At 40.6% G+C, this 22,770-nt stretch overlaps 1 protein-coding gene and 1 non-coding gene across 3 annotated transcripts in view; one reads left to right on the top strand and one right to left on the bottom strand.

Annotated features, from left to right (window-relative positions):
- Positions 1-9,314: 9,314 nt before the first annotated feature.
- Positions 9,315-9,387, bottom strand: TRNAC-ACA (transfer RNA cysteine (anticodon ACA)). The gene has a single exon. It is a non-coding gene; the product is annotated as a tRNA-Cys (tRNA).
- Positions 9,388-18,993: 9,606 nt separating this feature from the next.
- The window catches only part of EXOC6B (exocyst complex component 6B), a 669,652-nt gene continuing 665,875 nt past the window's right edge, over positions 18,994-22,770 (top strand). Inside the window, exon 1 of one of the 2 annotated variants that reach the window (XM_065929532.1) lies at positions 18,994-19,069. Coding sequence is in view for 1 of the 2 variants with exons in the window: in XM_065929531.1 (XP_065785603.1) it covers positions 19,117-19,229 (113 nt within the window). In the remaining variant the exon portion in view is untranslated. Of the gene's footprint in view, positions 19,230-22,770 lie in introns of both variants that reach the window. The other variant, XM_065929531.1, reaches the window with a different exon arrangement.

The following is a 22,770-nucleotide window of genomic DNA, read 5'->3' as shown; positions in this document are numbered from 1 at the left end:
TTGAGGCATGCCCCAGAAAAGTGCCGCAGACAAGCTCCGGAGGCTGGTTAAACTTCCGGGAACCGACCCCCTGCAGCCTGGTCCAATCAGGAGCCGACACGGAGCCCTTGGACACCCACCGCCGCTGTAGCCCGCGCTTTCTTCCTTACATGGAAGGACCTGGCCTGGACGCCGGCCCTGGCTATAAAACCTCTCCCCACCTCTCATACCTCGCAGACTCCATTTGTCCCCTCGCTCACCCGCCCCGGGAGTTCTGCCCGAGAGCGACCGCCCAATACAGGCCTTCACCGACAGTCCTTAGAGGTGGCTCTTTCTTCCCGCGGCATTTTCTAACAATCATTAGCTCTGGGCTTAAAGAAAGTTAGTCTTAGAATAAATAGATTGTTCCTATAACAACTCAGAGCTTAAGAAAAAATGTCTTGTGTGACTAAGATGAAGGAATGTACCAAAAAAAAAAAAGTTTATCCCTTTCTCCTCCACAAGGGCCCCAGACTCCTTATCAACCTATCTAAGAATTAACTCTTTCATTTGGGTCTTTTCTAATGAGTCGACTCTTCACATCAGGTGGCCGAAGTATTGGAGCTTCAGCTTCAGCATCAGTCCTTCCAATGAATATTCAGGACTGATTTCCTTTAGGATTGACTGGTTTGATCTCCTTGTAGTCCAAGGGACTCTCAAGAGTCTTCTCCAACACCACAGTTCAAAAGCATCAATTCTTTGGTACTCAACCTTCTTTACAGTCCAACTCTCACATCCATGCATGACTACTGGAAAAACCATAGCTTTGACTATATGGATCTTTGTTGGCAAAGCAATGTCTCTGCTTTTTAATTTGTTATCTAAGTTTGTCATAGCTTTTCTTCCAAGGAGCAAGTGTCTTTTAATTTCATGGCTGCAGTAACCATCTGCAGTGATTTTGGAGTCCAAGAAAGTAAAGTCTGTCACTGTTTCTGTCGATTCACCATCTATTTGCCATGAAATGATGGGACTGGATGCCATAATCTTCGTTTTTTCAATGTTGAGCTTTAAGTCAGATTTTTCACTCTCCTCTTTCACCTTCATCAAGAGACTCTTTAGTTCTTCTTCACTTTGTGCCATAAGGTGGTGTCATCTGCATATCTGAGGTTATTAATATTTCTCCCAGCAATCTTGATCCCAGCTTGTGCTTCATCTAGCCCAGTGTTTCTCATGATGTACTATGCATATAGGTTAAATAAACAAGGTGACAATATACAGCCTTGAATCACTCCTTTTCCTATTTTGAACCAGTCATTGTTCCATGTCAGGTTTATGTGCCCCCTACTGTAATGCAAAGAGAAATTACTTCATCTCTGTGGTGTTCCTTCCTGAAACTTACAACTCCAGTCTAGTTATGAGAGGAACATCAGCCAAACCTAAATTGAGTGGTATCCTATGAGATACCTGACTAGTATTGGGCTTCCCCAATACTGCACTATTTTCACAATTTTTTTTGTAAATCTAAAATATTCCAAGTTATCATTTTTGACTAATGCAGTGAAATTGCCTTCCTAGTTGTTGTTGTTCAGTCACTCAGTTGGGTCTAACTCTTTGTGACCCCATGGACTGCAGCACGCCAGTCCTCCCTGTCCCCCACTATCTATTGGAGTTAGCCCAAGATCATGTTCATTGCATCAGTGATGCAGTCCAGTCATCTCATCTACTGACACCCTCTTCTCCTTCTGCACACAATCTTTCCCAGTATCAGGGACTTTTCCAATGAGTTATCTGTTCACATCAGAAGACCAAAATACTGGAGCTTCAGCTTCAGCATCAGTCCTTTCAGTGAATATTCAGGGTTGATCTCCCTTCAGATTGACTGGTTTGATCTTGCTGTCCAAGGAACTTTCAAGAGTCTTCTCCAGTGCCCACATCCTAATCCTTAGAATCTGTGAGTGTTATTTTATGTGACAAAAGGGACTTCACAGATATTATTAACGGTCTTAAATACGAGGCTGTCCAGCATATCGTAGGTGGGTCCAGTGTGAAGTTGAGACTGAGCAGGATTCTGTGTGGCCTTCCTGGGTACAAAAGACCTTCTGTGTCTCCCATTTCTTGTCTGTAGGAAGCAGGCTTTTGTCTCCTGGGTCTTTTCTGAGTTCCAAAGGCTATTCCACGTCTTCTAATTGATTCTTACCCACAGTAGTAGGTATAATGATCATCTGAATTGAATTCACCCATTCTCATCCATTTTAATCACTGATTCCTAAGACATCTGTGTTTAATCTTGCCATCTCTTGCTTGTCAATGTTCAATTTACCTTGATTCATGGACCTAACATTCCAGGCTTCTACGCAATATTGTTCTTTACAGCATCAGACTTTACTTTCACCACCAGACACATCCACAGTTGAGCAATGTTTTCACTTTGGCCCACCTGCTTCATTCTTGCTGGGGCTATTAATAATTGCCCGCCTGTCTCCCCCAGACATTTTATGACCTAGGGATTCATCTTTTGGTGTCATATCTTTTTGCCTTTTCATAGTGTCCATGGGGTTCTCTACACAGAATACTGGAGTGTGTTGCCGTTTCCTCCTCCTGCGGATCACTTTTTTCCAGAACTCTTCACTATGACTTGTCTGTCTTGGGTGACCCCTCTAGTTTGTCTTTCATTATTCTGATTTTTTTTTCCTCCCATTCCTAGGGGGTAGCCTGACTTTGATTATCTCTGCCTTAGAGTCATTTTCATGTCAAGACAGAGATGAAAGTAGTCAGAGGGAAGTCTAAGGTCCTTTGATTTCTGGGCTACAGAAAGAGGAGGAGGAGTAGCAGTAGTAGCTCAGTCATGTCCAACTTTGCGATCTCATGAACTGTAGCCCACCAGGCTCCTCTGTCCAGGCAAGAATACTGGAGTGGATTGCCATGCCCTCCTCCAGGGGATCTTCCCTATCCAGAGATCGAACCTGAATCTCCTGCATTGCAGGCAGATTCTTAACTGTGTGAGCCAGCAGGGAAGCCCCTAGAAAGAGAGAGCATGCTAACATCTGAAGAGTGGAGAGGGCAGAGGGGAGGGAAGAGTTCTGTAAGGTTAAGAGGGTAACTTAGGGGTTCCCAAACATGTGAGAACCCTGGCCCATTGAGACATCCGGCAGAAGTGGTGAAACAGTAGAAAGGAAGGGCCACACAGTACACCCCAGGCCCCCTGGTTGCCATCCCCACTTCCTAGGGGATGCTTCCTAGGGGGAAGGGTGGTTTGGAGGCTGCGGAGCTACTTCTTGGGCTAACTCCAATAGATAGTGGGGGACAGGGAGGGCTGGACCAATGAGCATCTTAGAGCTGCTCCTGAAAGGCCTCCTGGGCCTTGCTCAAGCCTTGACTGAACTGAATTTTTTTTAACTGGATGGTTGAGGATTTGGAAGTAGATTTAATTTGACTGAAGGGTATTAAAGTAATGCACCATTTTTTGCATATCCAGTTTGTGAAGCAAAATTTATAGCTGCTTTGAGTGTACTAGTCAACTTTCCTAAATAGATGAGACACTCTCTAAATGCAGAGCTTACCTTTTATCATTCATTTGGTCAACAAAGATTTATTGGGAACCTCTATGTGGTAGGCACTGATCTAGGTACCAGGTATACATTAAATAATTCAGACACGGTTCTTGATCCCTTGGACTTACAGACTCATCAGGGAGAAAGAAAATAACAACAACAACAACAAAAAACCCAGCAAGTATATAAGTGTAAATTGGGATGAATGCTATGAAGGAAAAGAAGCAGCTGTTCATCTTAAAGCTGAGGACCTAACACAGAAGCTGGCCCTGAAGCCAGTGCCGTCGGGGCGGGGAACTTGAGGCACTAATGTAACCCACACCTCGGTTCCTCTGCTGGAGCAGTACCTCACCAAACTCCAAGTCCTTGGGCCTGATGCTGCTCTTTGTAATGGCTGCACGTACCTGATGTGAAGAGCCGACTCATTGGAAAAGACCCCGATGCTGGGAAAGATTGAGGGCAAGATGAGAAACGGGTAACAGAGGATGAGATGTTTCAATGGCATCATCAGATCAATGGACATGAGTTTGAGCAAACTCCGGGAGATAGTGAAGGACAGGGAAGCCTGGTGTGCTGCAGCCCGGGGTGGGGGTCACAAAGAGTCAGACATGACTGAGCAACTGAACAACTACATGACCTGCCAGATCTTTTCAATTTGAGCTTTTAATATTCAAATGCTATAATCAAATCATCAGTCACATCCTGTTTGCTACTGTGAGGAGTAACTACTAAATCTGACTCAACATGCGGGTCTCAGACACAAATTGCAAACCTTGAAGTTATCAAGGTTTCGGTGTCTTTTGAGGGAATGAGAAATGGCTGGTGGCACTGGAGGGAAGAGCAGGACATAATAAAACAGGGTGCTAACTGTGGGGGAAGGTGCACCGGGCCGTGGTTTAAGCTCAAATGTTGTGCTAACTGCAGTGGGAGCCATGTGCAGATTTTAAGTTGAGAAGTGTCTGTTTGATTTTTCTTTTAAACCGTATCACATAGTGCTAGGTTTTAGGAGAAATGATGGTCTATTTGTTTTTTGACGATTCCTTGACGAATTAAACTAAGAGTTGGTAGATGCAGGGGGAGAATTGCTTTATGGAGATGATCTCCTTATGGGTCACAAAAACTGGTAAGTGAAAAAGTTCAGTGTTGAAGCCTTTTTAAGTTTCCAAGTCTGTGAGAGTCAGAACCTGGAAAAGCTGACAAGTTGTCCTAGTTTACTCTTGCTCAGCGTCTCCCTTTTCCAGTCTGAAAAAAACCACTGAGGAGTGCTTTTTTTTTTTTTAATAATTCCCTATGTTTCCTAATTTATATTGGTGTGTCAGAGATTCCAGGCAGTGCATGTGTGTGTGTGTGTGTGTGTGTGTGTGTGTGTGTGTGCGCGTGTATAGCAAAGTAATGAGTGAGGCTTCTGATTTAGGGGAAAGACAAGTTATGATGAAAAACAAAAAGAAAAGAAAGAGACTTCTGGGCAAAGAATAGGACCTCCAAAATCATGGTTAGAAGTTGTTTTAGGCAGGGGTATGTAGGTCTGAGTTTCTATGAAGCTCCACGGAACGAAGGGTGATGTCAGTGTGATTGTGGCCTCTGGGGTCTGGCAGAGCAGGAGGCTGACATCACTGCCCAGGGGATCCAATGAGCTCAGACTCCAGGGAGGCCTCCTCACAGCCCCCAAAGATGCTGGAGCAGCAAACATGACCCAAAGGGACCCTGAGGACTGAGCTGCTTCCATCTGCTGTTCAATTATCGCCCTTTGCTTCACAGCCCCACTAGCATAGAAGCTTACCTCAGCGCTGGTGAGGGAGAAGGAAGGAGTATTGATGCTCTGCTCCCAGTAAACTTTAGACCTGTGGGGAGACATAATCTTTTCCCTTAAAAGAAAGCCATCTGCTGAGACAGGCTCCTGTCTGCAGGGAGCTCATGGTACAGATGATGAGATAGAATGAAAACTAATTAAAGCAATAATGGAAAGCGTATGAGCTTTGAGCTGGGGCCTGACTTCTAGCCTCAGCCTGTCACTTAGCAGCTAGCCCTCTGACTCTGGGCAAATTATTTAACCATACTGAGCTTCAGTTTCTTCCTCAATAGAATGGAGACAACAAATTTTGTCCTACAGCAGGATAACTCTGAAAATGAAATGAGAGAAATCAAATTATGTTCCTGGAACCTAGTAGGTATTAATAAGCAGAAGCTGTTGTTATTGCTACTACTCCAGGTCACATATGTGACAGGGAGAATGTAGAGTCATGTATTAATGCAAGATAGAGGTGTTGACAAAGGATCTACAGTTCAACTGCCTGTGTTAGGAAAGAAAGGGTTATCTTCAGAGAAGAAGGTCACACAAAGCTGGATCTTGAAGTATAATTTTAGCAAGTGAGGAAGGAGGAGGAAAGGGAAGAGTATTTCTTTCAGAAGGAACAGAATAGCATAAGCAAAACCCGAAAAAAGCAACCAGTAGTTCATTTCAGTTCAGTTCAGCTCCACTCAAGCTACATGAACTAAGTGCTGTCTATTCTAAGCCATAAAAAAAAGTTTTTTTGGAGTATAGTTGATTTACAGTGGTGTGTGAGTTTCAGGTATACATCAAAGTGAATCAGTTATATATATAGTCATTCTTTTTAGATTTTTCTCCCTTTACAGAGTCTTGAGTCAGCTTCCCCGTGCTATACAATTGGTCTTTATAAGTTAAATATTGTATACATAATAGTATGTGTATGTCAGGCCCAACTTTCCAATTTATCCCTCTCCCACTGCCTTATCCCCAGTAACCATGTTTTTTTTTCCCTGCATCTGTAACTCTATTTCTGTTTTGTAGATAAGTTCATTTGTACTCTTTTTTAAGATTCCACAATATCATTTGATATTTATCTTTTTCTGTCTGATTACTTCACTCAGTATGGCAATCCCTAGGTCAACCCATGTTGCTGCAAATGGCATTATTTCATTCTTTTTTATGGTTGACTAATATTCCATTGCATAAATGTACCACATCTTCTTTATCTATTTCTCTGTTGATGGACATTTAGGTTGCTTCCATGTCCTGGCTATTGTAAATAGTGCTGCAATAGCATTGGGGTTCATGTATCTTTTTGAATTACAATTTTCTTTGGATATATGCACAAGATTGGGATTGTCAGATCATATGGTAGCTCTGTTTTTAGTTTTTTAAGGAACCACCATACTGTTCTCCAGGCTTCCCTGGTTGTTCAGACAGTGAAGAATCTGCCTGCAATGTGAGAGACTAGGGTTCGATCCCTGGATTGGGAAGATCCCCTGGAGTAGAAAATCACAACCCACTTCAGTATCCTTGCCTGGAAAATTCCTTGGACAGAGGAGCCTGGTGGGCTGCAGTCCATGGAGTTGCACATAACTGAGTGATTAAACCACCACCACCATCCTGTTCTCCATAGTGATTGTATCAGTTTACATTCCTACCAACATTGTAGGAGGGTTTCTTCTCTCCACAACCTCTGCTATATTTATTTTTTGTGGATATTTTTTATAGCAGTCATTTTGATTGCTATCAGTGATATCTCGTAGTTTTGATTTGCATTTCTCTAATAATTAATGATGTTGAACATCTTTTCACATGCCTCTTGACCATCTGTATGTCTTCTTTGGAGAAACGTCTGTTTAGATCTTCACATTATTTTTTGATTGGGTTATTTGTTTTTGTTTTGTTTTTTATCTTGAGCTGCATGAATTCTTGTATATTTTGGAGATTTTCCCCTGTCAGACTGCTTCATTTTCAAATATTTTTTCCCATTCTGAGTGTTGTCTTTTCATTTGTTAATGGTTTCCTTCGCTGTGCAAAAGCTTTTAAGTTTAATTAGGGCCTATTTGTTTACTTTTGTTTTTATTTTCATTACTTTAGGAGGTGGATTAAAAAAGATATTTGTTGCTGTGACTTATATCAAAAAGTGTTCTGCCTATAATTTCCTCTAAGAGTTTTATAGTAGCCAGCTTTTCATTTAGGTCTGTAATCCATTTTGTTTATTTTTGCATTTGGTGTTAGAGAGTGTTCTAATCTACAGATTCAATGCAATCTTTGCCAAATTACCAATGGCATTTTTCACAGAATTAGAACAATAATTGTATAATATATATTATATATAACATTATCTATATAATATACATATACAATGTATACATAATATTATAAAATATGTAATATAATACAATGTACATAAAATATATTATAATATTATATATTGTAATATATAATATACATTATATTATAGATAATTTTATTATAACAAAAATGATAATTTTATAATTTTAATGGAAACACAAAAGAGCACAAATAGCCAAAGCAGTCTTGAGAAAAAAAACAGAACTGTAGGAATCCGGCTCCCTGACTTTAGACTATACTGCAAACTACAGTAATCAAAGCAGTGTGGTAGTAGCACAAAAAAGAAATATACATCAATGAATCAGGATAGAAAGTTCAGAGATAAATCCACACACTTATGGTCACCTAATCTATGATAAAGGAGGCAAGAATATACACTGGAGAAAAGATGGTCTCTTCAATAAGTGGTGTTGGAAAAACTGGGCAGAATTAACAAAAAGACAAGAAATAACATATGCTGGCAATGATGTAGAAAAAAGAGAACTATTGTACACTGTCATGGGAATGCAAATTGTACAGCCACTGTGGAAAATAGTATGGAGATTACTCAAAAAATTAAACATAGCAATTTCACTCCTGGATATTTATCTGAAGAAAACAAAAACACTAATTAGGAAAGTTACATACATACCTATGTTCATTGCAGTATTATTTATAATAGCCAAGATATGGGAGAAACCCATATTCCCATCAATAGATGAATGGACAAAGAATAAAGAATATGCAGCATATATAAAAAAGACACACATACACATATTTATATAATATGATAGAATGAAATCTTGCTATTTGTGACAGTATGGATGGACCTAGGGTGTAGTATGCTAAGTGATATGCTAGAGACAAGTACTGTATGATTTTATTTATATGGGGAATATGAAAACAAAACAAATGAACAAACATAAGAAAACAGAAACAGACTCAGAGATACAGAAAAGAAACAGGTCATTGCCAGAGGAGAGAGGTGTGGGGGGAAAGAAATAGGTGAGTGAAATTAGGAGGTACAAATTTTCAGTTGCAAAATAAATGAGTCACAGTATAAAATGAACAGTGTGGGGTATATAGCCAAAACCTTTCTGGTATCTTTTTATAGTGACATAATGCAACTAAACTGTGGTGATCATTTTGAAATGTATAAAAAATCACTATACTGCCAAACAAGAGCTAATATAGTGTTGTAAATCAATTACACTTCAAAACCAACCAACCAAATTCATGTTAAAGAGAATTGGATATGTTTTACCAGAGGTAGGGGACGGGGGAAGGGGAACTGGATGAAGGCAGTCAAAAAATACAAACTTCCAGTCACAAGATAAACAACAGGAATGTAATGAACAACATAATAAATATAATTAACACTTCTGTTTGTTATATATAAAAGTTAAGAGAATAAATCCAAAGAGTTCTAATCACAAGAAAAAAGGTTTTTTCCTATTTCTTTAATTTTGTGTCTATCTGGTATGATGGATATTCACTAATCTTACCTTGGTAATCATTTCATGATATATGTAAGGCAAATCATTATGTTGTATACCTTCAACTAAAATGGTGCTGTATATCCATTATATTTCAATACAACTGGAAGAAAAAAGGTCTATTCAGATCTTCTGCACATTTCTCACCTAGATTATTTTGCTATTGAGTGAGTTGTATGAGCTCTTTTTCCTTCTCCAGGAGATCTTCCTGACCCAGGGATTGAACCCGGGTCTCCTGCATTGTAGGCAGGTGCTTTACCATCTGAGCCACCAGGGAAATCTTTATCTTGGATAGTATTCTCTTACTGAATATATGATTTATAAATATTTTCTTCCATTTCATAGGTTGTTTTTCCATTTCATTGATGTTCTTTGTTTTGTGTGTGTGTGTGTGTGTGTGTGTGTGTGTGTGTGTGTTTGATGGGCAGAAGCTTTTTAGTTTGATATTGTCCCACTAGTTTATTCTTGCTTGTTTTGTTTGCACTTTTGACATCACATCAGAAAAAAAATTGTTGGTGAAGACCAATGTTAGAGAGCTTTCACTCTGTTTTCTTTTAGTAGTCTTGCAGTTTCTGTACATGAGATAATGACCAAAACCATTCCAAAGAAAAAGAACTTCAAGAAGGCAAAGTGGCTGTCTGAGAAGGCTTTACAAATAGTTAAAGAAAGAAGAGAAATGAAAAGCAAGGAAGAAAGGGAAAGATACAGTCAGCTGAATGCAGAGTTCTAGAGAATAGCAAAGAGAGAGAAGAGAGCTTTCTTAAATGAGCAAAGACATAGAGGAAAACAATAGAATGGAAAAAAGTAGAAATGTTCTCAAGAAAATTAGAGATATCAAGGGAATATTTCATGTAAGGATGGGCATGATAAAGGACCAAAAGAGTAAAGACCTAACAGAAGCAGAGGAGATTAAGAAGAAATGGCAAGAATACACAGAGGAACTGTACAAGAAAGGTCTTAATGACCTGGATAGTCACAAATTGTTGTCACTCACCTAGATCCGGATATCCTGAAGTGGGAAGTCAAGTGGACCTTAGGAAGCATTACTACAAACAAAGCAAGTGAAGGTGATGGAATTCCAGCTGAGCTATTTCAAATCCTAAAGCATGGTGCTGTTAAAGTGCTGCATTCAATATGTCAGCAAGTTTGAAAAACTCAGCAGTGGCCACTGGACTGGAAAATGTCAGTTTTCATTCCAATCCCAAGGAAAGACAATGCCAAAGAATGTTCAAACTACCGTGCAATTGCACTCATTTCACATGCTAGAAAGATTATGCTCAAAATCCTCCAAGCTAGGCTTCAAAGTATGTGAAGCTAGCACCTCCAGATGTACAAACTGGATTTAGAAAAGGCAGAGGATCCAGAGATCAAATTCTCAACATTCGTTGGACCATGGAGAAAGCATCTAGTTCTGCTTCATTGACTATGCTAAAGCATTTGACTGTGTGGATCACAACAAACTGTGGAAAATTCTTGAAAATAGGGGAGTATCAGGCCACCTTACCTGCCTTAAAGGTTTCTATACACAGGTCAAGAAGCAGCAGTTAGAACTGGACATGGAACAACTGACTGGTTCCAAATTGGGAAATATATACAACAAGGTTATATATTGTCACCCTGTGTATTTAACTTACATGCAGACTACATCAAGCAAAACACCAGGTTGGCAGAATCACAAGCTGGAATCAAGATTGCCGGGAGAAATATCAATAACCTCAGATATGCAGATGACACCACACTTATGGCAGAAAGTGAAGAAGAACTAATGAGCCTCTTGATGAAAGTAAAAGAGGAGAGTGAAAAAGTTGGCTTAAAACTCAACATTCAGGAAACTAAGATCATGGCATCCAGTTCCATCACTTCATGGCAAATAGATGGGAAACAACAGAAACAGTGGAATATTTTATTTTCTTGGGCTCCAAAATCACTGCAGGTGGTGACTGCAGCCATGAAATTAAAAGACTTGCTTGCTCCTGGGAAGAAAATCTATGACCAACCTAGACAGCATATTAAAAAGCAGAGACATTACTTTGCCAACAAAGGCCCATTTGGTCAAAGCTATGGTTTTTCCAGTAGTCATGTATGGATGTGAGTGTTGGACTGTAAAGAAAGCTGAGTGCCGAAGAATTGATGCTTTTGCACTGTAGTGTTGGAGAAGATCCTTGAGAGTCCCTTGGAAACGGTTTAGTCAAATTGCAGGTTCATGGGAGTATGAGTAGCTTCTAACATTTATTTTGTCAAGGCCTATGGTTGACCCCTTACATTAAGAATTTTTAATTCTTACAAATGCCCAAAGTTTATATTATATACTCCATTTTATACCTGAGAAAACTGTAGCTTACAGAAACCACATAACTTACTCAAATTCAACTGCTGATTAATGGAGAAGCCAGGAATCAGACTAAGATCTCTCTGAATTAAAAGCTTGGATAGAAGAAAATTCAGGATAGATGGGAAAGATACCAGTAAGTTTCATTAAAATTAGAAAGGAAAACAAGGATCAGAGTAATGTGTGAGTTCCGTAGAAATTAGAAAGAGGAAGAGGTAGATGGAAAAGTAGCACTGAGAGGAATTTCAGAGTTTTCAGTCTTGGGGGTAGAACAGTGCTAATTGAATGTAAAGGAAAAAGTGAGGTTGTGAATGCATTGCCTCTGTGGCCTGAGGAACATGGCTGGCATGGTTGGGATCCATGAAGTCAGGGTATTGGATGGGTTATCCATATTGATATGAATATCTAGACAGTGTGTTAAAAAGCAAAGACATCCCTTTGCTGACAAAAGTACATATAGTCAAAGCTATGGTCTTTCCTGCAGTCATGTATGGTTCTGAGAGCTGGACCATAAAGAAGGCAGGGTGCCAAAGAATTGATGCTTTTGAATTATGGTGCTGGAGAAGACTCTTGAGAATGTTTGGACAGCACGGGGATCAAATCAGTCAATCTTAACGGAAATCAACCCTGAATACTCATTGGAAAGACTGATGCTGAAGCTGAAGCTCCAATACTTTGACCACCTGATGAGAAGAGCCGACTTATTGGAAAAGACCCTGATGCTGGGAAAGACTGAAGGCAGAAGAGAGCGAGAGGGGATGAGATGGTTGACTGGCATCACCGATGGAATGGACATGAACTTGGGCAAACTCCGGGAGATGGTGAGAGACAGGGATGCCCGGCGTGCTGCAGTTCATGGGGTCGCAAAGAGTGACACATGACTTGGCGTGTTGATGTTGATGTGCTTCAAGATGATGGCAGAGAATGAGATGGATAGTCTACGGCCATACCACCCTGAACGCGCCCGATCTCGTCTGATCTCGGAAGCTAAGCAGGGTCGGGCCTGGTTAGTACTTGGATGGGAGAATGAGACGGATAGAAAATCTGTAAGACAAGTTGTTAAACTTCTGAGGGATACGGACATTAGGAGATGACCACAGCACAACCTAGTGCCTTACTTCATCAGGAGGGTTGAGGAGTTAGGGTGTCAGAGCAACATTTTAGAAGTGTCAGTGCGGAGTAACAAGAAGTTTTAAAACTACTGAGTCAGGAGACCAAAAACCGGCTCATTTAAAGGGAATAAGTGGAAAGAGGTAGTTGCGTGAAGAGGTCTTTGAAGTGATTTGGAAAGGGCCTGTGAAATGATTCAACCTGTTACACCAATGTGGAAACAGATGCTGAGAGGCAGAACGATATTTTTAAGTTCATACAATAAATGTGGCAATGAGAGTGTGGGTGGGACAGAGTGGCTAAACTGGTAAGGAAATGGGGCTTGAAATGAGATGGACTTGAGTTTGATTACCAGCATCATCATATACACTGTGAAACTTGAGGTATTATATGTGCAAAATGAGATACATAATATTTATAGCATGGATTTCCCCAGTGCCTCAGTGGTAAAGAATCTGCCTGCCAAGCAGGAGACTGGGTTTTGATCCCTGGGTTGGGAAGATCCCCTGGAGAAGGAAATGGCAACCCACTCCAGTATTCTTGCCCGGAAAATTCCATGGACAGAAGAGCCTGGTGGACTACAGTCCATGGGGCCACAAAGAGGCAGACATGACTTACTGACTAAACAGCAACAATATTTATAGCAAAGGATTGATGTAAGGACTTAATGATGAATATGAAGTGCTTACTTTCTGTATCGTGCTTTGCACCAGGAAGCGCCCAGTATATGTTAACTGCTAATGTTGGAACTTAACTAAATGCCCCCAAATTTTAGTTCAGTATTTTTCTGGGTCATTCCACATCACCTGAGGTACTGTCTATTTAGAGGGCATTAATGTCAGGCAGGCCATCTTCACTGGAGTTTTCTACGCTAGTCATTCCAAACTCACACTGTTGCTGGTAAGAACTCATGTGAGCTCTCTGGCTACTGAGGGGGGCTAGGAAAAAACCTGCTGACACTAGCAGAAGCTCATTTAATCACTACTATACATATTTAGTCTACATACCCATCTTCTTCCTGTGATGTATAAAAAGCTTTTTGCTTAGTTAGATGTTAAACTTGGTGATTGAAGGGACCAGAGATCTTTAGAAATACAAAAGCCTTCATACTCTTCCTGCCCCTCCTACATGTGTCTGAAATTGTTTAAGCATGAGTAATGAAACAAGGTGAGGATAGCCACAGAATATCTAGAAACAGACAGGTTTAGCAACTTTCTCAGTTCCTGGCAAACCAAGACTTGTAACCCATTCTCCTCACTATTGCTTTATTTATAAAATATGCTTTTAATTAATAATTATCATTTTTTATTAAGAAAGCAGTACCTACATAAGGGAAAGAATTCCAAAACTGCACGCATAATAAAAAAATATCTTCCTCCTACCTCATGCCCCTTCCTCCCAATATCTCTCTTGGTTATCACTAATGTTTACAGTTTCTTGGATACCCTTTCAGAAATATTCTGTGAAGTATTTTATACATATATAAGCATATATATATTTTTTTCTTTGTAATTTTTTTTATTGAGGTATAATTGACACACAGCATTACATTAGTAATTTCAGGTATACAACATGATGATTCGATATTTAGGTATGTTGTGAAATGATCACCACAATAAGTCTAATTAGCATCTGTCACCATACGTATTTACAGAATTTTTTTTTCTTGTGGTGAGAACTTTTAAGACCTAGACACTTAGTAATTTTCAACTGTGCAATAGAGTAAAATTTTTGTTTTTTTCTTTCACTTTTCATCAATTATTTGTTGTTCAGTTGCTAAGACGTGTCTGACTCTTTGTAAACCATGGACTGCAGCATGCCAGGCTCCTCTGTCCTCCACTATCTCCTAGAGGTTGCTCAAATTCAGGTCCATTGAATTGGTGATGCTATCTAACCTCTTATCCTCTGCTGTCCCCTTCTTTTTTTGCCCTCAATCTTTCCCAACATCAGGGTCTTTTCCAATCAGTCCACACTTCACATCAAGTGGTCAAAGTATTTGAGCTTCAGCTTCAGCATCACTCCTTCCAATGAGTATTCAGGTTTGATTTCCTTTAGGATTGACTGATTTGATCTCCTTGCAGTCTAAGGGACTCTCAGGAGTCCTCTCCAGCACCACAATGTGAAAGCATCAATTCTTCAGCACCCAGCCTTCTTTATGGATCAACTCTCACATCCATACATAACTACTGGAAAAACCATAGCTTTGACTATACAGACTTTTGCCTGTAAAGTTATGTCTTGCTTTTTATTTTTTATTTTTGTCTTTGCATTTTAATATGCTGTTTATGTTTGTCAGAACTTTCCTTCCAAGAAGCAAGCATCTTTTAATTTCATGGCTGCAGTCATTGTCCGCAGTGATTGCTGAGACCAAGAAAATAAAATCTGTCACTATTTCCACTTTTTCCCCTTCTATTTGCCATGAAGTAATGGGACCAGATGTCATGATCTTAGTTTTTTTGAATGTTAAGTTTCAAGCCAGCTTTTTCACTCTCTTCTTTCATCTTCATCAAGAGGCTCTTTAGTTTGTCTTCATTTTCTCTATTCTGGTTGTATCATCTGCAATCTGAATCTAAGGTTGTTAATATTTCTCCCTGCAATCTTGATTCCAGCTTGGGATTTACCCAGTCCGGCATTTTGCATAATGTACTTTGCATATAAGTTAAGTAAGCAGGGTGACAATATACAGCTTTGATGTACTCCTTTTCCAACTTTGAACCAGTCAGATGTTCCATGTCTGGTTCTAACTGCTGCTTCTTGACCTGCATACAGGTTTCTCAGGATACAGGGAAGGTGTCTGGTATTCCTTTCTCTTTAAGAATTTTTCACAGTTGTAATCCACACACTCGTTGAAACATTCTATCACCTTTTAATACAGATAAATAGAAACAATATTTAATATAAGTAGAATTGTGTTGAAGTTGAGGTAAAAAAACAAAACTTAGAACTTTCGTTGGAAAACTATAAATAAGTTGGTAATTTCCTGTCAGTTCTGCATTAGCCTTCTCTAACTCGTTAAGGTTTATGCTCTTTTAATATTGTATTTTTTATACTGATCACATGTGATGCAATTTCTTCACCAGAAAGAATCCATAGCAAAAATCAGGTTTAGGGTCTCAATCTGTTCTAATTGGTTCTTCAGTTCAGTTCAATTCAGTTGCTCAGTCATGTTCAACTCTTTGAGACCCCATGGACTACAGCACGCCCAGCTTCCCTGTCCACCACCAACTCCTGGAGTTTACTCAAACTCATGTCCACCGTGTTGGTGATACCATCCAACCATCTCATCCTCTGTCCTCCCCTTCTCCTCCTGCCCTCAATCTTTCCCAGTATCAGGGTCTTTTCCAATGAGTCAGTTCTTCTCACCAGGTGGTCAAAGAATTGGAGTTTCTGCTTCAGCATCAGTCCTTCCAATGAATATTCAGGACTGATTTCCTTTAGGATGAACTGGTTGGATCTCCCTGCTGTTCAAGGGACTTTCAAAAGTCTTCTCCAACACCACAGTACAAAAGCATCAATTCTTTGGTGCTCAGCTTTCTTTATAGTCCAACTCTCACATCCATACATGACTACCAGAAACATCATAACTTTGACTAGACGGATCTTTGTTGGCAAAGTAATATCTCTGCTTTTTAATATGCTGTGTAGGTTGATTACAACTTTCCTTTTGAGGAGCAAGTGTCTTTTAATTTCATGGCTGCAGTCACCACCCACAGTGAATTTGGAGCCCCCCAAAATAAAGTCTGTCACCGTTTCCATTGCTTCCCCATCTATTTGGCATGAAGTGATGGGATTAGATGTCATGATCTTAGTTTTTTGAATATTGAATTTTAAGCCAACTTTTTCAGTCTCCTCTTTCATGTTCATCGAGTCTCTTTAGCTCTTTTTTGCTTTCTGCCATAAGGGTGGTGCATCTGTATATCTGAGGTTATTGATACTTCTCCCAATAATCTTGATTCCAGCTTGTGCTTCATCTAGCCCAGTGTTTCTCATGATGTACTCTGCATATAAGTTAAATAAGCAGGGTGACAATATACAGCCTTGACATACTCTTTTCTGATTTGAAACCAGTCTGTTGTTCCAAGTCCAGTTCTAACTGTTGCTTCCTGACCTCCATACAGATTTATCAGGAGGCAGTTCAGGTGGTCTGGAATGAATCTGACCTTTTAAACATGATATAAATGTTTATGAAAAGTTGCTTTAATAAGTAATAATTAAAGTTCTGCCTTTTTAAAACTTGAAATAACTTTTCTTTTAAAAAATATAGTAGTAAAGACCAATGCATAAACTTTTCACAAAACATAATCAGTCTTTTTGCACTGAAAACATACTTTGTATTGTCCAGGAACTTATAATGGCCAGTTTCTTTCTTTCTCATTTTCACCTTTGTTCCCAGTAAATGTACTTTAGGGTCCATATTCTGACTGTAAACACCAAGTTCATATTTACTTTCTTCCTGTGGATGGACAGAACCATATATGAGTATTTTATATCCAATTTGCAACAGTAAATCTTTTAAAGGGAAAATATCCTAATAGACTTGGGCTTCTCTGGTGGTGCTAGTGGTAAAGAATCTGCCTGTTAATTCAGGCGACACAAGAGACGATGGTTTGACCCTTGGGTCAGGAAGATCCTCTGAAACAGGAAATGGCAACCTGCTACACTAGTCTTACCTGGACAATTCCATGGACAGAGGAGCCTGGTGGACTACAGTTCATGGGGTTGCAAAGAGTCAGACAGGATTAAGCACACACAGTCAAAGGTTTTAGCATAGTCAATGAAGCAGAGCTAGATGCTTTTATGGAACTCCCTTGCTTTCTCCATGATCCATTGAATGTTGGCAATTAGATCTCTGGTTCCTCTGCCTTTTCTAAACCCAGGTTATAGATCTGGAAGTTCTTGGTTCACATATTGCTGAAACCTAGCTTGAAGGATTTTGAGCATAACCTTGCTAGCATGTGAAATGAATGCAATTACACTGTAGTTTAGACATCCTTTGGCATTGCCCTTCTTTGGGATTGGAGAGAAAACTGACATTTTCCAGTCCTGTGGCCACTTCTGAGTTTTCCAAAGTTGTTGACATATTGAGTGCAGAACTTTAACAATATCATCTTTTAGGATTTGAAATAGCTCAGCTGGAATTCCATTACCTTCACTAGCTTTGTTCATAGTAATGTTTCCCAGGTGTCTCAGTGGTAAAGGATCCACCTTTCAAGCAGGAGATGGAAGAGAATGTGGGTTTGATCCCTGGGTTAGGAAGATCTCCTGGAGAAGGAAATGGCAATCCACTCCATTACTGCCTGGAAAATCCCATGGACAGAGAAGCCTGGCAGGCTCCAGGCATTGGAGCTGTAGAAGAGGGGAATAAAACTTAATGACTAAACAAAAACAAACGCTTCTTAAGGCCCACTTGACTTCACACCACAGGATGTCTGGCTCTAGATGAGTGACCACACCATCAGGGTTATCTGTGTCATTAAGACCTTTCTTGTATAGTTCTGTGTATTTTTGCCACTTCTTCTTAATCTCTTCTGCTTTTGTTAGATCCTTACGGTTCCTGTCCTTTTCGTGGTCATCCTTGCATGAAATGTTCCCTTGATATTGCCAGTTTTCTTGAGGAGATCTCTAGTCTTTGATTTGTAATAAAAAAGAGATCCATGATGCTTTTGATTCAGGTGGTTGTTGGTCCCATTGACCTATTAGAATAAAGTTTAAATTTCTGTTCCTGGTATTCCTTTTCCAAGATGCTTTTCTAGCACCATCTCTTGTTGCTAATTCTCTACACACCAGTGCAAATGAAGTTCTTTCTGGTTTTCTAGGTGCTTCTCACACCTTCCAATCACACCTTTTGAAATGTTCAGGCACAGTCTGTCAATGAATTCTTCGCAGACAGCAGTACTTGCAGTGTTTGATTCTCAGAACTTGCTTAGAGGTACATTACACCTTATCTGTTAGTTTTGGGTTTTTTAGTTTTGGACTTTTCCTCCTTCATAACTTGTAAGATCTCTGTTCAGAGAAACCTAGTTAATCCTTTCTTAATATTCGCTCCTAAAGAGGCTTTTGCACTTTGAGGCAAGGGTCTTAAACAAGAACTACCTGACAGTCATCGTTGCATATGAAGTCCTCAATTGTTCCTTACAGTAGAACTTTTTTTTTTCCCCCTCTAAAAAACAAGTTTATTTGGCTGTACCGGGTTATGGTTGCAGCACATGGGATCTAATTCCTTGACCAGGGATTGAACCTGGGCACCCTGCCTTGGGAGTACGGAATCTTCAGTTCAGTTCAGTTAGCCACTGGATCTAGTGGAGCTTTTAACACAAGTTTGTAGCTTCAATGAATAATGTGTGAAACCAGGCTATTTCTCCCAGAGAACTACAAATCCCAGCGGGCATCGCGCGGAACGTCCGCGGACGTGGTTATGCTAGGGGGCGTGCCCAGTCTGAGGGAGGGGTCGTCCTGCGGGTGGCCGGAGGCTTAGGATCCCCGGGAGCCTGGAGTGAGAGAGAGAGATTGAGAGCGAAAGGTGAGCGGAGCTGAGGGAGGGGACGCGCTGCGGGGCTCCCCGAGTCTATGGAGCGGGTTAAGATGGCGGAGGCGGAGAGCCTGGAGACAGCGGCGGAGCACGAACGGATTCTTCGAGAGATCGAGAGCACCGACACGGCCTGCATCGGGCCCACGCTCAGGTACCCTGGGTACCGGGGCCACAGACGGGTGGGCACGGGCGGGACCCGGGAGCAGGCTCCCTCGGGACTGTGCGCCCGGCTGGCCTCCTGCAGGGCGAGCGCCGGCCCCTCCCTTCGGAGAACCGGGCGAGCGACCTCCACCCTCGGCGAGGCAGGTCCCCCTCCGTAGCCCCGCAGACCCTACGTGGGGTTCCTTCCCGACCGTCGGCGCCGGCAGCCCCGTTACCCTGTAGGCGCCTTCTGCCTCCCTCAGGGCTGGGCAGCCTTCGTTCTCCCTCCGAGGCTGGCCCGGCTCGGGCAGCCGGAGCGCGCCCGACAGATGGTGGTTCTTAGCAGAGGGTCCCCCTGAGGACATCACCCTTCTGCCCAGACGCAGGTCCTACTCTTCAGGCAAAACAGAATTCACCCCACGGTCTGTTGCTCGGAGAGCAAACTCTTGCCTCTTAAAAAAAATCACAATTACTTCTCAGAAACGAGTTCCTGAAAATCCTAGGCCTGGAAGGAAGGAAGTTTCCTTCAACCCGCGCGCCCCTCTCCTGGGAGCGGGTACTTGCTTGTCAGGAGAATGACCTCCCCAAAGGTCAGATTCCTGGCGCTCATCGCAGAAAAGACGTTGTCTCCCTCCGTTTCCCGTGACCCTTACTTTGCCCACACACCCCCATTTCACTTGGAGCCGTCAAACTAAGCCGCCACCTACCTCAACTTATTTAACAAACTTAGGTACAACTTACTGTGTACAGCGCAAGACATTTATTAAGAGATTTACAAGTATAACTTATTCAAACCGCAAAACAGCCCTATTAGGTAGGTACTGTTATTACCCTCATTTTACAGATGAAGCCCATAGCGGTTAAGTGACTTGCCCAAGGTCACAGGGAAAATAAAGTAGGAGAGTCCCAATTCTGCTCAGGCATTCTGGATCCAGAGTATGCGTTCTTAACCCCTCTTATTCCGCCTCATTTGGGGATCACCATCTATTTGTACTTTCTGTTAATTACTCAACCAAGCACAAACTACCTTTCTCTTTCCCCTCAGTTTATTAGAGCCAACACATCGTCCTTCCTGTGGCACCTTCTGATTTCCATGCAGCCAACAGAGAGAATGTGATCTTACCCACCTTGTACGGTCTTGGATCGCTGTTCCTCCCTTCATAAAGATTATTACTCACTGCTTGTTTTTTTCATGGGGAGAAGTTGCCTCATGAAAATGGTTGAAAGAGGGGCAGGCTGCGAACTTCGCTTCTCGTCTCCACCTCCACAGCTTCCTTCTCCAGGGCACATGGTTCTCCCAGTGCCAGACCTGGACATGGGACATGACCATCTTTAGTAGTTTGCTTTTTGTCCCTGACTGCACTATGATCATGACTGTCGTGCTCCTCTCTTTTCGTATTTTCTTGAGCTCTTAAAGGTGAATGACCCTCATTTCATTATCTTTACTTTTATAAAAACTAAGACTACATACTGGTATTCTGTTTGCATTACTATTGGTTTTTAATATTGGTTTTTGTAAAACAAAATATTACTAGACTTACAGAGGATGCTGTTTGAGTATTCTACTAAGAAATTTGGCTGCTGAGCTATATAGTTGGCAGCCAAGCAAAGCTCCCACTGGAATAGTTGGGATTACCAGAGTTTTTAGGAAGGATTTTTCATCAGAACACCGTTAATATTGTCTTGAGTTGGTTGTTTTCAGTTGCTATTCAGTTCAGTTTTTGGTTTATATGATAAATGACTTAATTTAGTGTTATCAGTTTAGCTTGCTGTGATTTATTATGTTAGCTCTCCACTGAATAATAATGCATATTTGTTCAGCTGCAGTTTGGCCTATAATTTTCCCTTATGTTGACTGAAGAGTATATATGTTATGTATAAAATGTTATCCATTTCCCCTAAAATTTGCTGCATTATCACTGAATTCCACTGGAAAGTGGGGATTTTTTGGGCTAAATGAAGTAGAGATCTTTTGTCCTAAGAGGACCTGGTAAGAAAAGTTTTGAGAACCGCTGCACTGTCCTACTAGTTTTATTTTCTTTTGTTGACTTTCTTTTATTTTTATCAGGGGCTTTTCATTTTTGGCATTGTCCTGTCTTTGATGGATAACCCTAAATCTTAACTATCAGACCCAAGATTCAATCATATGAACATCCTATAATACAAGTAATATCCACTGTCTTTGTCTTCAGTCTAGCTTGTTCCTGCCCGTATTCATAGGAGATGATCTCATCTTTCTTCCTTATCCCATGCAGAGGCAGCAGCATGCATAGACTTGGTGTTTCAGATCTCATGCTTTACCCTGGGTGCATGTTCATAATCATTATCTTTTGGTTTTCCATCATACTCAGTAAACAGGTATGATAAAGGCAATAGGCTTTCCTTCCTAACATTACCCTCAACTGTAAATCTCAGCCTCTACCCTTGTTCATAATCTTTCCTATTTCTTCTGTCTTTTGAGGCATTTTTAAGGCTCTTGGTTCTTACCTGTCCCTGAGATAGGTGTTCTCACTGAAGAGGAACTAGATAATAATAATCTGTGGTACCAAATTATTCTTCCAGTTTTATCCCTTTTTGTTTGAGGAGCCACAATGACTTGACTTTTTCATTATATAACTAGCCTTATTTTAATCTTGAAACAGTACTTGCAATATTAGTTGATTACTGTTTGTCATAAGGAGTGACTTTCCTTATTCATTGTAATTCTAAAAGTCTCAAGCTTATCCATGCATACAGAGGCTGTTGCCTAGAAGATTCTTTTGGGGAAGCAGCCATCTCTTCTCTGTCTTCATCTCAAAAATTATTTTGTTAGCTACAAGTCCTAATTTTGCAGATGAGAAAAGAAGCCCATTAGATGTAAGGGCATGTCTTATTTTAAAAATAATATTGATTCTTGCTTTGTAGTGCTAATGCACTACAGAAATTGATCACAAAATATTGTGCTGCTAATACACTGCAAAAATTGATCACAGAATATTGGTCACAAATCACTCATGAACAATAGCTGAATATTCTCATTTTTCAAATCACATCTATGTATCTCTAGTCTTCTTTCATATCACTTATTCAAAATAAACTATTTCCTCACTTTGTTCTCTGGGTACTTTGCTCTCTGAGCAATTAATATTCAGTTTTAATTGTTATTTAAGATTTTAAAACAGTCTTTTAAACTTAGCAGTGAAATACCTTGCCTTTAAAACAATAGCTTTATTGAGATATTCATATACTGTACAGTTTACCAATTTAAACTGTACAATTCATTTTTTTTTAGCAAATTCGCAGCATTTTGCAACAGTTACCACGATCTAACTTTAGAACATTTTCGTCAGCCCTGAAAGAAACCCCACACCCATTCGCAGTCACTCTTCATTCTATCCCTTCCCCAGGCAGTTACTACTTTCTGTCTTCCTGGGTTTGTGTATTTTGTTCACTTCACATAAATGGAATCATAGAACATTTTGAGGAACTGCCAAACTGTGTAACAAAATGCCTGCACCATTTTTTATTCCCACTAGCAATGTATAAGGGTTCTAGTTTCTCCATATCCTTGT

Source organism: Muntiacus reevesi, chromosome 3 (assembly GCF_963930625.1).
Source record: "Muntiacus reevesi chromosome 3, mMunRee1.1, whole genome shotgun sequence".
Lineage (NCBI taxonomy): Eukaryota > Metazoa > Chordata > Mammalia > Artiodactyla > Cervidae > Muntiacus > Muntiacus reevesi.
This window is presented reverse-complemented; position numbering and strand designations above follow the sequence as displayed.